The 12,683-nt window shown below is 45.0% G+C and overlaps 1 protein-coding gene across 2 annotated transcripts in view; it reads right to left on the bottom strand.

Moving 5' to 3' along the window:
• nfasca (neurofascin homolog (chicken) a) overlaps positions 1-12,683 on the bottom strand; it is a 99,936-nt gene that overhangs the window by 16,835 nt on the left and 70,418 nt on the right. For both annotated transcript variants that reach the window (XM_061220486.1, XM_061220487.1), the window contains 10 exons: positions 12,489-12,590; positions 12,187-12,384; positions 11,850-11,920; positions 11,250-11,472; positions 9,988-10,103; positions 9,260-9,470; positions 8,408-8,527; positions 7,911-8,084; positions 5,678-5,695; positions 2,297-2,470 (listed from right to left, as the gene is read on the bottom strand). In XM_061220486.1, the coding sequence (XP_061076470.1) occupies positions 2,297-2,470; positions 5,678-5,695; positions 7,911-8,084; positions 8,408-8,527; positions 9,260-9,470; positions 9,988-10,103; positions 11,250-11,472; positions 11,850-11,920; positions 12,187-12,384; positions 12,489-12,590 (1,407 nt within the window). The remainder of the gene's footprint in view (positions 1-2,296; positions 2,471-5,677; positions 5,696-7,910; positions 8,085-8,407; positions 8,528-9,259; positions 9,471-9,987; positions 10,104-11,249; positions 11,473-11,849; positions 11,921-12,186; positions 12,385-12,488; positions 12,591-12,683) is intronic.

Raw genomic sequence — 12,683 nt, 5'->3', positions numbered from 1 at the left:
AGGGCAGGTCATGACCAGGTCCGGTAAGGGCAGGGAGATGCACAAATCAGACAGACAGACAGAAACAGATTCCTATGCCAAGGTTCTTAAGTGTGAAGTGTGTTGAAATTGAACAAATCTGTACAGGTGCAACCAAGGGAATCAATTTGGGCCCCATTAAATGATCCCACATTGGGGCCCACTAGCCAAGAAAATGCTGTTCTTATATTTTTATGGGCCCCTGCCATGACTCATCCTACCACAGTCACACACAGATTCACACAGACAAACACGCAGTCACAGACACACACAGTCGCACACTCACAGACACACATGCAGTCACACAGACTCACACTCACACAGACACACATGCAGTCACACAGACTCACACAGACACACACACACAGTCGCACACAGACTCACTCACACAGACACACACAGTCGCACACAGACTCACTCACACAGACACACACACAGTCGCACTCACACTCATAAAGACACGCACGCAGTCACACAGACTCACACTCACACTCACACAGACACACGCTCTATCTCTGATGTGCTCTGATGGGATGTGGGAATATGGCCTAGTTGAAAGCACTTCTGGGAACAGTGTACCGCACCATTCTGGAGATCATTCTACATCCCCATCACCTGCATTTCAAAAGCTGATTTACCAAACTGCAACACTATAAACAAATAACTCGAGCTCTTTGGAGAAAAAAAGAAAAGAAAAGAAAACGGCCCTTCTTTTGAAAAACCTGCGCAGCAGAATACAGTCCTGAAGTGCTAATTGAGGCTCTAATCCTGGTTTACTCCAGGGACACCTCCACACACAGAGCCAGCTTTCTTTCCCACCAAGCTGTCAGAAAGACTTGCATTTGTGGAAGCAGTAATTGATTACACTTTACAGTTCAGATCTGAAGATCTGCCCATACCACATCTTCAAGCTTTAAATAGAGGGGCTTCGATGTTCAAAGCACTATTTGAATTACACTGCAGCAACGATATCAAAATCTCCAGCTTTACAATTTACTAAAGAGTTGGTGGGATGTGCAGCACCGTACATCAATTAAATTAATTTGAGGTAAATTAATGTTGGTTAGGACTACCTTCAAAATGAGCCATATTCGTTTTATTCGGGCTGATAAGTTAACGAGGCCACATATTGCTCATTTTTAACGGGACATGGTCGTAATACTGTACTGATTGTTGCTGGCTATTTTGGTGCCAAAACACTTGAAAATAGTTAAGAGCGATTCCTTTTGCCACCATCAAGCTAAAGACATTAGACTAATTTCCTTGGCTCCTGTGCCAAGTCTCTGGCCATGTTCCAGAATGCATTCTTGCATAGTGCACACAGTCTAAAAAACAGACGTTTTTGGCAGGTGTATTAAGTACTGTTTCAAAGCCCGATTTCACCAAGGCAAGTGCGAATCGAAATTCCCTGGAGGTGATCTCGTTAAACTTAAGGACTGAAAATTGTACCATCAACTGACGGATAACATTAACAGTACTTGTCGTGAAGAGTTTTTGCCAGTTGATGCAACCTATTTAAATTCAGGTGAAGTAAATGGAGGAAACTAATGCAAAATAAAATATAAAATACAGCTTAGAAAATATGTTACAAAATCACTTGTTTGCCACATTGGTAAGGAAACAACTGAAGATTTGCTGGCGAATAATACTTTTCTATTGAGAGTTATATCATCAGTGCTTCACACCAAATAAATCTTGGCAAGGTCTTGGCTTGTTAAAGAAGCCATACACACAATATCAATTTAAATGAAATCATTTGGTAGGGATCAGGGGATAAGGGATCGTTTTCCTGTTTCAATTGTGTGTAGTCTTGAAGGTTACCCCAATAAAATAAATATAGCTTCCAGATTTTTTAATACAAGATAATATGGGGCCACACTAGGTTATATACAGTATCCTGAAGGCCACAACTAACACTGGGCCTGACTGTTGGAGAGGTATTAGGTTATCACATAGGCATCCCTGGGCATGTCAGACTTCACATTTTGTCCATAACTAACCACCATTTCCAAATGGAGAGAAAACAATTGATACAATTGACTCACACATTTTTTGCAGAATCCACCAACTGCTGTGTTAGTCTAGGTCAGTGTCAGCATGTGTGTCTTGTCTACCTATCTAACAGGGAACCATAGTGTCAATACACATTCGCATAGAAACCAAGAGGGGACATTTTCTAGATTGAGTGTGAGAGTGAGTCAGTGTGTGTGTGTGTGTGTGTACAGTAGGATATGTTTGGTACACATCCAGGCTATGCAGACCGATAGAGAAGATGTACCCAGCACATCCACGCTCTTGGTTGGGGCAGTAGTAGCAGTAGTAGTAGTGCTGGGGGTTGTAGTGACTGTAGTACTAGCAGTGGTGGTGGTAGTAGTAGTGGTAGAGGTGGGAGAGGGGGTAGAGGGGGCAGTCGTGGGAACACTTGTGGGCACCAAATCATCTGTGGGCAACTCTACAGGGCAGGGTAGAGAACAAAGGTTAACAACAAAACAAGTACACAGTACCGCAAGGAAAACTGACAAGAGCACCAATTCAACAAGATGGAATTCCCAAAACTACTGCACGTGTAGTACAGGCCGCACTGGTGTAGCCATTAAAAAATGGCTTAATCCAGAAATAAATAGTTAACTAAAATGCCCTTTTACTTATTTTGTAACAATTCTTTTCATAAAATAAATTTTTAACAAGCTCTTTAAATCAGCTGTAATCGGTACAAGATGCAGTTAAAGTTGAACATCGTAGAAATAATCCAGCGTGGCACTGCCCCCCAGTGGTGCAAATCTGCTATTACAAGAACCTGAAGGCCACAGAGGCAAACAGACCACAAGCCCTTTTAAACAACACTGCAATATTAATGCACAGGTAGTTATGGGAAATCCATAGATCGATGCACTTCCACTGTTCTGTTTGACCACATGTGCAATACAAGTCAAATCAGGGACCTTGAGAAATGAGCTGGATGCGGTGTGGCTGCGGGACTCTGGGAAAGCAGTGTTCACAGAGTCTCAGGGAAATGGACTGAACACATTTACTGATGCACCTTTAATAACTCCTCTCACTCCAAATATTCACGGGGGCCCCCCTCCCCCCACCCCGCCACACACACCATTTGCCAAGCTGTGTGCAGAAAGCAGGTGAGAGAGAACACAGCCATCGGACAGGTAAGCGCGGTCATGCCATTAGCATCTACTCATCAGTCGCCGCGGTAACGTGAGCCTCGTTTGGTCCCGGCGACAGTTCAGCTCAAAGCTCTTCTCATATCAAAGCTCTTCTCATATCCTGGCGACAGTTCAGCTCAAAGCTCTTCTCATTACCAACAGCCAGCAGCCATTTGCCCAAGATGCAAGTTCAAGCAGCGTACGCTGAGGGTCATGTGACAAAGCAGGAGAAAACGTTCAAAATGAACCCAGAGGAGCTAGACAAGCCGTGTCGCCAAGGGCAACCGGAGCCACCGTAAGCTCCCAGACCCCGGGGGCCCGGTCTCACTCTAAACAGGAAGAGGAGAGACCGGGCTGGGGGAGAGAGAGCGGCACCTTGGGGCCAGGGGTGGAAGTGGGATGGGGGGAGAAAGCGGGGTTGATGGCGAAGCTCACGTGCAGTGCGATGCGGCCGCTTTTCGAACGGGCGGGAACGGCACGGCTCAACCGAGGAATGCACGAAATCAGCCGTCCCAACCGACAGCGTGATTTCCCGTGGCCTCATTCCTCCGTCCAGCCCAGAAATGAAAGCGTTCGGCATGCTATGGAGGATGGGCGCCAGGTTACCACACTCTCAGACTGCCAGAAATAACAGGTTAGCCTCACGGAGCCACTACTCGAGAGAGAGAGAGAGAGAGAGAGAATAGCAATCCGGAAAACTGACTAAAATTCCCATCTCCGACTGTGGCCTATGCAACTAAAGCTTCTTAGGCATAGAGGTTCACGCAAGCTTGTTTCATCCAAACATGAGCAGAACAAATTCTCACGCTAACATGTATTTGGACGTCATCAGAACCCTTGGCGCAACATTGGTAAATAGCCTTGGCATTTGTCCAGTTGGTAAACAGATTTTGGTATACCGGAAGAACCACGCACACGCACACGCACACGCACACGCACACGCACAAACACACTGAATTATTTCTGACCATTTCCTGAGAGGAAAACATGCAAAGCTGGTCACCAGGGCGATGCTGAAGATGGCCAGGCCTCAATCTCCCCGATGATGGAGCGATTTTATGGTTTTTCTCTGCCGTTCGTGAGAAGGAGAGCGCATCATAACGGTGAAGAGGAGGGGGCATGCATTAAAGAGGTCAGAGGTCAGGCAACAGGAAGAGAGAAAGAAGGAAGAGAGGGAGGCAGGAAAGTGCCGTCAGGGGTTGGAGTTTCGAGGTAGGGAGGCGGTGGTATATCAGGACGGGACAGGCCCAACGGCGGGGCCAGAGGTCAGCTGGATCTGACATATCTGACTGTTATCTGAGCAGTACTGCTCATAGAGGCCTCAGTACAAAAGCAGTCAGCATATACCGCTCAAAATAGCCTGATTTAGCAGGGATATCTTCAAAACTTATTCTCCTGGTTAAAGAAACAAACAACATTTTGTATGACATTCCTCTCAAGTCCTATCACAAATCCAGCAGGCATTAACACAGAGCCAGCGGAATCTGTTCTAGTGCACTAAACCTTTCCTGGGACTACACTATAAAAAATAAAATAAAAATAATAATAATAATAAAATAAATCTCTAACAGAAGGGGAGGGGCATACTCCTCCCGTGAGGGCACATTGACAGACAGATAAACAGACAGACACAGACAGACAGACACATTCAATGGCATCTGTGAAACAGACAGTGCAGCTGGGCCTTGTGTTCAACCTTGCTTTGGTTCAGCCAGCTCCCTAGCCCCTTATCAAATGTAATACTTTTAATAATTTCACCATTAATTTAATTAATTTAACAGTGTGTAACATATTCAGTATGTATGCTTGTCTTTGGCTCAGGAGGAATGTCAAATAAGCAGTTTGAAAGTGTGCCCTACTTACAGATATTTCCTAACTGTTGGCATTAAATGATGCTGTTAATTACAGAAGGGACTGGCTTGTCTGTTAATTTTGGCCCCTAATCTAATGAGGCTGCTAGATAATTTACGAAAATGATTAGATTCAAAACATAATGGTTATTAATTTGATATAATAAATATCAGGTAAGTCACTAAAAATGTCACCTAAATACAGTATGCTTACAGTTGATTAGACAAAGAAGGGGACAATCCCCCCTGGAGAAATGTGGGGTTAAGGGCCTGGCTCAAGGGCCCAATGGCTGTGCAGATCATATTGTGGCTACACTGGGGTTAGAACCACCAACCTAGCGGGCCCTAGCGGGTGTAGGTTAGCATACACTATAGATGCATGTTAAAATTTGTGTAAACATCAATGAGAGTCTGGCTGTACCAAAAAACTGCTAACACAGGGATTCTGTACTGTATTGTTCTGTACCCCTGGTACTCCGTACGGATATTGATAGGATATTGATAGGCTCAACAAAAGGCCCCTGGCTAAGGTGAATGAGACCCAGCCACACTGCAGAGGGATGGTGGACAGACAGACAGAGGGACGGACGGACGGACGGACAGACAGACAGCGAGTCTGTTTCCCGTTACCTACTCCTGAGGGGACAGTACCTGTGCTGGCAAAATCTTCTGTCAGCACCAGGAGAAAGGGAGGGCAAGGAGGTGGAAACAGGAAAGATTAAGTTCAGAAAAGAAGAGAGGACAGAGGGACTGACAGAGAGAAAGAGAGAGAGAAAGACAGGGTTAAAACACAAGATGAGGATAACCACAGGAGGAAAAAAGAGAGAAATAGAGAGAAACTTCTCACACTCAGAAACGGACGAGGCAGACAATGGTCAGGCCGAAAGCACGCAAATGTTATTCTATCGTTCTCCAATCTGGATCCTGGGTTTGTTCAGCACCACGGCTTCTGCTCAGTAGCAACAATGCAAACAGTGCGAAGACCCAGGAACAGTGCACGGACCCAGGTACAGTGTGTGGACCCAGGTACAGTGTGTGGACCCAGGTACAGTGTGTGGACCCAGGCACAGTGTGTGGACCCAGGCACAGTGTGTGGACCCAGGCACAGTGTGCGGACCCAGGTCTGAGGACAGCGTTTGCCCAGAGACACGGTCACTCTCCTGAAACCCGCCTTTAGCACTCCCAGCTGCGACAAAGACGCCTCTGTTTACACGGACGTCAGAGAGGGAGACAAAGACGCTTTCATCAACCTGTCAGTCAAGCGCCCAGAGAGAGAGTCTACACCTCAAACAGCCCTCCACCCAAACACACACTTCTCCTGGAGAATTATAATCTCTCTCTGTGAGCCCATGCAGCTGCCATGGCATGAGTCATTATAGAGCTTTTCCTTTGATTTAAAGTATACTTTGCCTTGTTTTAGACTTCAGAGTATAAATAGCCAAGTCGCAGCAACATTTTCCATAATATGACATTTCTTAATCGCCATATTGCACACAGTAGATAGGGCTAACACAAGCATGGATTCATACAAAAATTCTAAGCCTGTGACCTGCATCTCATCTATTTCCACAACCACTGATCAAATATTCAATATTCTATGTTACACATTCAACCTAATTTTATTAAACTATAGTCAAACATCTATCAGGCTGAGATTGCATAGATCAGCAAAGTCCATATGTAGACGGTTATTAGAAATACATCATATTTGCATTAAATACCTCTACGTCCAGAAGTGACAATTCAAACTCTGCATGTTTTCGCAGTGCAGGTGAGATATTACTGTCACTGTACACAGGACATATTTTCATACCACATCCACAGCCTCCAATGATTTAAAATAATGTTGTGCACCAACCAGATATACACCGTTAAATGTGATAGGACAGTAAAGCTGCCTATCTGCTATAGGAGAAAGTGTCTTTCCTTAATTCCAACACATTCCTGTCTCTCTTCAGCCAGTATTCTAATGCATTATGTGCATCCTGAAAAACACCACCTCCCATTATACAGAATCAGTGATTCCCTGCAATTCCTCAGGTACAAACATCCTCCCATAGGAAAGTACTGTGTTTTCACTGCAGTATACCACTACAAACCCCCAATAGCCCATGGTGCTGATTAAATGTATATAAATGCATTATTAAAAACCTGATTCTTCTACCAGGGGGCAAATAAATACATAAATTAATAAATAATCATTGGAGGCGGTAAGCAATTTATATAAATGCATTATTTAAAACCCCAGTGAGGGAAATAAATGAATAAAGGGAAATGGCAACTTGCAAACACACCTACCTAACACTGGCAGAAGATAATTATGCATTGCACTGTAGCATCTGACAATACCAAAACTTGTCAACAAAGGATTCTGTATGAGAGATAAGCGGCTTTGCTTTGATGATCTTGATGAAAAGGAGTAGAATCAGCCAAAGAATAACACTTTGGATAAACACTCGTTTAAGTGGCTCTCCACTGTGGTTCTCCACTCTCTAAATGTTACACTCACTTCAGTGAAGTCATGATTTCATTGACATTCACCACAGTATTATTAAACAATATTTTATTGTCATTAAGCTGAGTATGTTTTTTTTAGCAGGGAGAATATCACAGGGGATTACAGTATAAAACCCTGCATTACCATTAAAACATATCCTGAGTTTGCTGTATGTGATTAGAGGCAGCTCATTCATTATTAGAGAAGCATATAAGTGTTCATGTTAACCTTGATCAGAATCAGTCTATTCAGTTCAGGTTGGACTGGCTTTAAGACAGATTTCCGATCTACGGTAGGATAGCCCTCTTGGCCGAGCCCCCTTCTCTTAGCACACAGATGGGGAGGGAGAGCGGGGTAGTTTTAGGAGGGTGTTCAGCGTGGCCTCACCTTCATTAGAAAAGTGTGGCGACTCCTCGGCGTACGTTTCCCCGGCGCCCACCTGCGTCCGTGCCGCCAGGCTGAACTTGTAGCGTGTGAAGCGGTCGGGCAGGCGAAGCGTGTACTCCGTCACGTTGGTGAAGAAGTTCTCCACATGCCTGCGCCCCAGCTGTGTCCCGTTCACTGGAAACAGAAAGCAGCAGCGGTCAGGACCAGCGCGCCCTCTGGCGAGGCTCATGGGAGATGAAGTCAAATCAGAGGTTATGGACTACAGTTTCAGTAGCAATGGACTTCATCTCCCACATACAGTTGCAATCCACTGTCCTCAATATCTATATTACTTTAGTGCCTCTTACTGGACTCAGTTAAGGTTTTTGGCCAAATTTAACCACAGTGAACTCATCTTCAAGACAATGGGAGGGTTGAGGGAGGGTGTGGGAGGTCAATCCTGGTTAGATAACCCTGCTCAGGTAAAGATTAAAAAAAAAACATCTGAGGACAGGTACCTGTCTGGTACTTAAGTATGTATCCGATGAGAATGCCGTTGGGCTCCAAGGGCTTGTCCCACTTCAAGTTGACGTTCGAGTGTCGCTGAATGATCCTGAAGAACTTCGGAGGGCCAGGCACTGGAGCAAAGACACAGCAAAACGTATGTCTCAAAATCACACAACGTCAACAGCCCGTGTTCAAATTAAGAGCCACATATGCCAACATTAACACGTGAGGCACTTTCCCTTTGTTAGGGTTGGAGTGAAAACCTAAAACTGTAGCCAAGGACAGGACAGATTTTGATGGATGTTGTAGATAGAAAAAAAACAGCCAACCATGAGTGAATGATAGTATATGGAAATTGAATAGAAACTAGTAAAAGGCAAATTCACACAGACTTTAGGAAGCATTTTGTACACAGAGAGTGGTCACTGTGGAACAGATTGCCAGATCATTTTGTGCAGGCAGAAACTCGGGGGTTTCCAAGACTAGGCTTGTTGCGGTACAAGATAATATTTAATTTTAGGTAACTATTTAACATTTGTTGGGGAGTATTTTTGTACATTTTGTTTTGCTGTGTAGATATTACAGCACATTGTCTGCATTTATTTTATTTGTTTTATATTTATTTGTTTTGTTTTATTGTTCTTAATGATTCTTAATGATCGGTTTCATTGTCTTTTATTGGGTTCTATGGTTTTTTTATTGATCGATTGTATTTATTAATTGTTTTATTGTTTGATTGTTTGTTGATGGTTTTATATCGTTCATTTCTTCTTTAAAAAAATTAAATGATAAAGGAAGATGTGCTGAATTGCCGTCATCACTTTTCTTATGTTCTAATGTGCTAATTAGGCCAGGTCACGCACCTCCCTCCTTGGTCTGGAACTGGACCGTGTTGCTGGGCGGACCCTCATGGTCCTTGTTGGCCACCACCATGTACATCTTGTAGTTGCTGTAGGGGATGAGAGGGGCCAGGACGCCACTGGGCTCGGGGCTGGTGCTGTAGAAGTCGTGGGTCATCTTCTCCTTGCTCACACTCAGCCCCTTCAGCTGGCTGCTCTCCCTCCAGTAGTACACCTGTGGTACAGAGACCGCTAATGCTATCGTGCTAATGCTAAAGTGCTAATCCTGAATTACAGTTGCTTCTGTGAGTACACTGCAAAAACCAAAACCAATCTCAACAGGTATTTTAGTACTTATAATGAGATCTTATTTATTTTAAGTAATATAAATAAATAAATATTATTGCAAAATAATACAAAAATAATACAAAGGGGCAAGGACCCTTTAACAATAACTTTCTACTTGAGAGGGGAAAATATGATCTTAAGTCTTATTACAAGACCAAAAAAAAACTTAAGAGTAATTTTTTGCAGTGTTGGTTAGCTGCTGTATATCACACCCACAACAGTTATTTTATGAAGTACAAAAAATGTAACATTCCATTTTAGAAATCTCTTTTCTATCGACTCACTAGTGCAGAAAACAAAATGATAAATATGGAAGACCAAATGTACAGTTTGTAAAAGAAATCGAGGGTGCCTTCAACTTTTACACAGAAGTGTATGCATGGAGAATTGGGAGCGGCTCTCACCCTGTATGCTTTGAACTCCCCCCGGACCGAGCTGGGGTCCACAGGGGTCCAGTGCACGGTCACCTCGGTGCTGTCATTTTTGGAAAACCGCAAGTTGGTGGGGGCCTCGGTGGGGTCTGGGGAAACCCAGAAGGGAGGGGGTTACTCAAACATATTAGTTGTGTCCAAACTGGTTGCTATCAGGGTGGTTTAGTGTCCTCCAGGACTGATGGGGTCTGTGCGTACGTGTTGTTTTGTGTCGAGTTGTGCTATGCTGTGCTTTCTTGTGTTAGCTTGTGTCACATCGCACCACGTTGTCTTGTATTGTGTTGTGTTGTGTTGTGCAATGCTGTATTTTGCTGTGTTGCTTTGCACTTTGTTGCACTGTGTTGTTTTGTGCAGTGCTGAGCTCTGCTTTGTTGCATTGCATTGACCTGTATTGTGTTGAATTGCGTTGTGTGCTGTACTGGTGTATTGTGTTGAATTGTGCTGTGTGCTGTACTGGTGTATTGTGTTGAATTGTGTTGTGTGCTGTACTGGTGTATTGTGTTGAATTGTGTTGTGTGCTGTACTGGTGTATTGTGTTGTGGTGTGGTTATGTTCTGTGCGGTGTTGCATTACATCGCGTTATGATGTGTGAGAACAGGACGTGGTAGTAAATGGCAAATAGTGCTCACCATCCTCCCCTGCATTGTGCTGCGTTTTGTTGTGTTGCATTGCGGTGTTGTATGGTGTTGTACTGTGTTGCGTTGTGAGAACAGGACGCAGTAGTACTTACCACCCTCCCCTGCATTGTGTTGTGTTTTGTTGTGTTGCATTGCGGTGTTGTGTGGTGTTGTACTGCGTTGCGTTGTGAGAACAGGACGCAGTAGTACTTACCATCCTCCCCTGCATTGTGTTGTGTTTTGTTGTGTTGCATTGCGGTGTTGTGTGGTGTTGTACTGGGTTGCGTTGTGAGAACAGGACGCAGTAGTACTTACCATCCTCCCCTGCATTGTGTTGTGTTTTGTTGTGTTGCATTGCGGTGTTGTGTGGTGTTGTGCTGTGTTGCGTTGTGAGAACAGGACGCAGTAGTACTTACCATCCTCCCCTGCATTGTGTTGTGTTTTGTTGTGTTGCATTGCGGTGTTGTGTGGTGTTGTACTGTGTTGCGTTGTGAGAACAGGACGCAGTAGTACTTACCATCCTCCCCTGCATTGTGTTGTGTTTTGTTGTGTTGCATTGCGGTGTTGTGTGGTGTTGTACTGCGTTGCGTTGTGAGAACAGGACACAGTAGTACTTACCGTCCTCCCCGGAGTACCCGAGGACCACGTCGGACTCTGGGCCCGGCCCAAACTCGTTGACGGCCTGCACTTTGATCTGGTAGGGCTTGTACGTTTCCGTGTCGTGGACCACGTGCTTCAGCCCTTTAGCGGTGACGGTCGTCCAATCGTCAGCTGTGTCTTGCCGTCGCCATGACACCACGTAGCGCAGGTTTGGCCCGTTCCGCTCTGTGACCTGCAGTGGCTGATTACACACAGGTGCGCACACACATAATACGGTTACGTAGGGTTCTACAGGTCAACAAAGGCCAGGTTCCAAATTTGAGCAGAAAAATGATCTATTCAAGGCTATTTTTAAAAGGTGAAACCCCTACTGAAAGAAAAAAAAATCATGACGTTTTTATGAACTGATTTCTATATTACATTACATTACATTAATCCAGAGCGACGTACAGTTGATTAGACTAAGCAGGACACAATCCTCCCCTGGAGCAATGCAGGGTTAAGGACCTACAGGCCGCCTATAAAAGCCTGGAGTGTGACACACTGAGATTATTTATAGTCTTCTATTAACAGCTGAGGTGCTCAAACTGCACACGGCTTAGCAAACCCTGGTCTTACCTCCCAGGTGATTTCCATGTTGTCTTTCTTGCTGCCGGCTCCTCGTATGCCACCAGGGGTGACATCAGGAGCTAAAAGCACACACGTGTTGCAGTGAGGTAATGGCACCACGGTTACTGCAACGTCCGTGTTGTATGAAGCAACGATGGTGTATTGGGTATTGGCAACACTACCAGATAACCATCGCAAAGACTACCACAGATCAAGGTCAATTATGACAACTTAAATACGAATGTATCTGTATACATATAGCACCAGTGTAGAACACTCGGACTACAGTTCTCACAGGAAAGGAACTACGTCTCCCATGAGCCTCTCTTCCTATTCAATGACTCACGGGCTCCGCTGGTCCTGTAACGGGGAGACGGCCGGCTGGGCCGACTGGGGCCGACAGTGTTGATGGCGATCACTCGGAACTGGTAGTTGACGAAAGGCGAGAGCTTTAGGATGGCGGAGTTGTAGTGGCCAGCAAAAGTGGCCAGGTCCTGCCATTTTCCCGGTTCCCACTGATTTTCCTCATACTGAACCTGGAACACTGGGCAGAGAGTACAGCTTCAGCCATCAGAAGCCGTCACCAGGCACGGGTGCTACAGGGCATCACATGCAAAACGGCAGATGACACAGTAGCCAAGTATTTACTTGTGATGGGGCTGTAGTTATCGTCTCCAGGTATCCAGGTGAGTCGGACGCTTCTCTCTGATGGGTCTGATAGCTCCAGGTCTGTCGGGGGATCTGGGCGGTCTGCGGGGTCAGGCTGGGGTCAAAGGTCTGGCCAAACTCACAGTGCACTACAATTAATATCCCTCTACCCATACCTCTTTACAAACCTTTAAT

Source organism: Conger conger, chromosome 14 (genome assembly GCF_963514075.1).
Source record: "Conger conger chromosome 14, fConCon1.1, whole genome shotgun sequence".
NCBI classification, from domain to species: Eukaryota; Metazoa; Chordata; class Actinopteri; order Anguilliformes; family Congridae; genus Conger; species Conger conger.
Note: the sequence above shows the minus strand (reverse complement) of the source record. Positions and strands in the feature narration are given on the sequence as shown.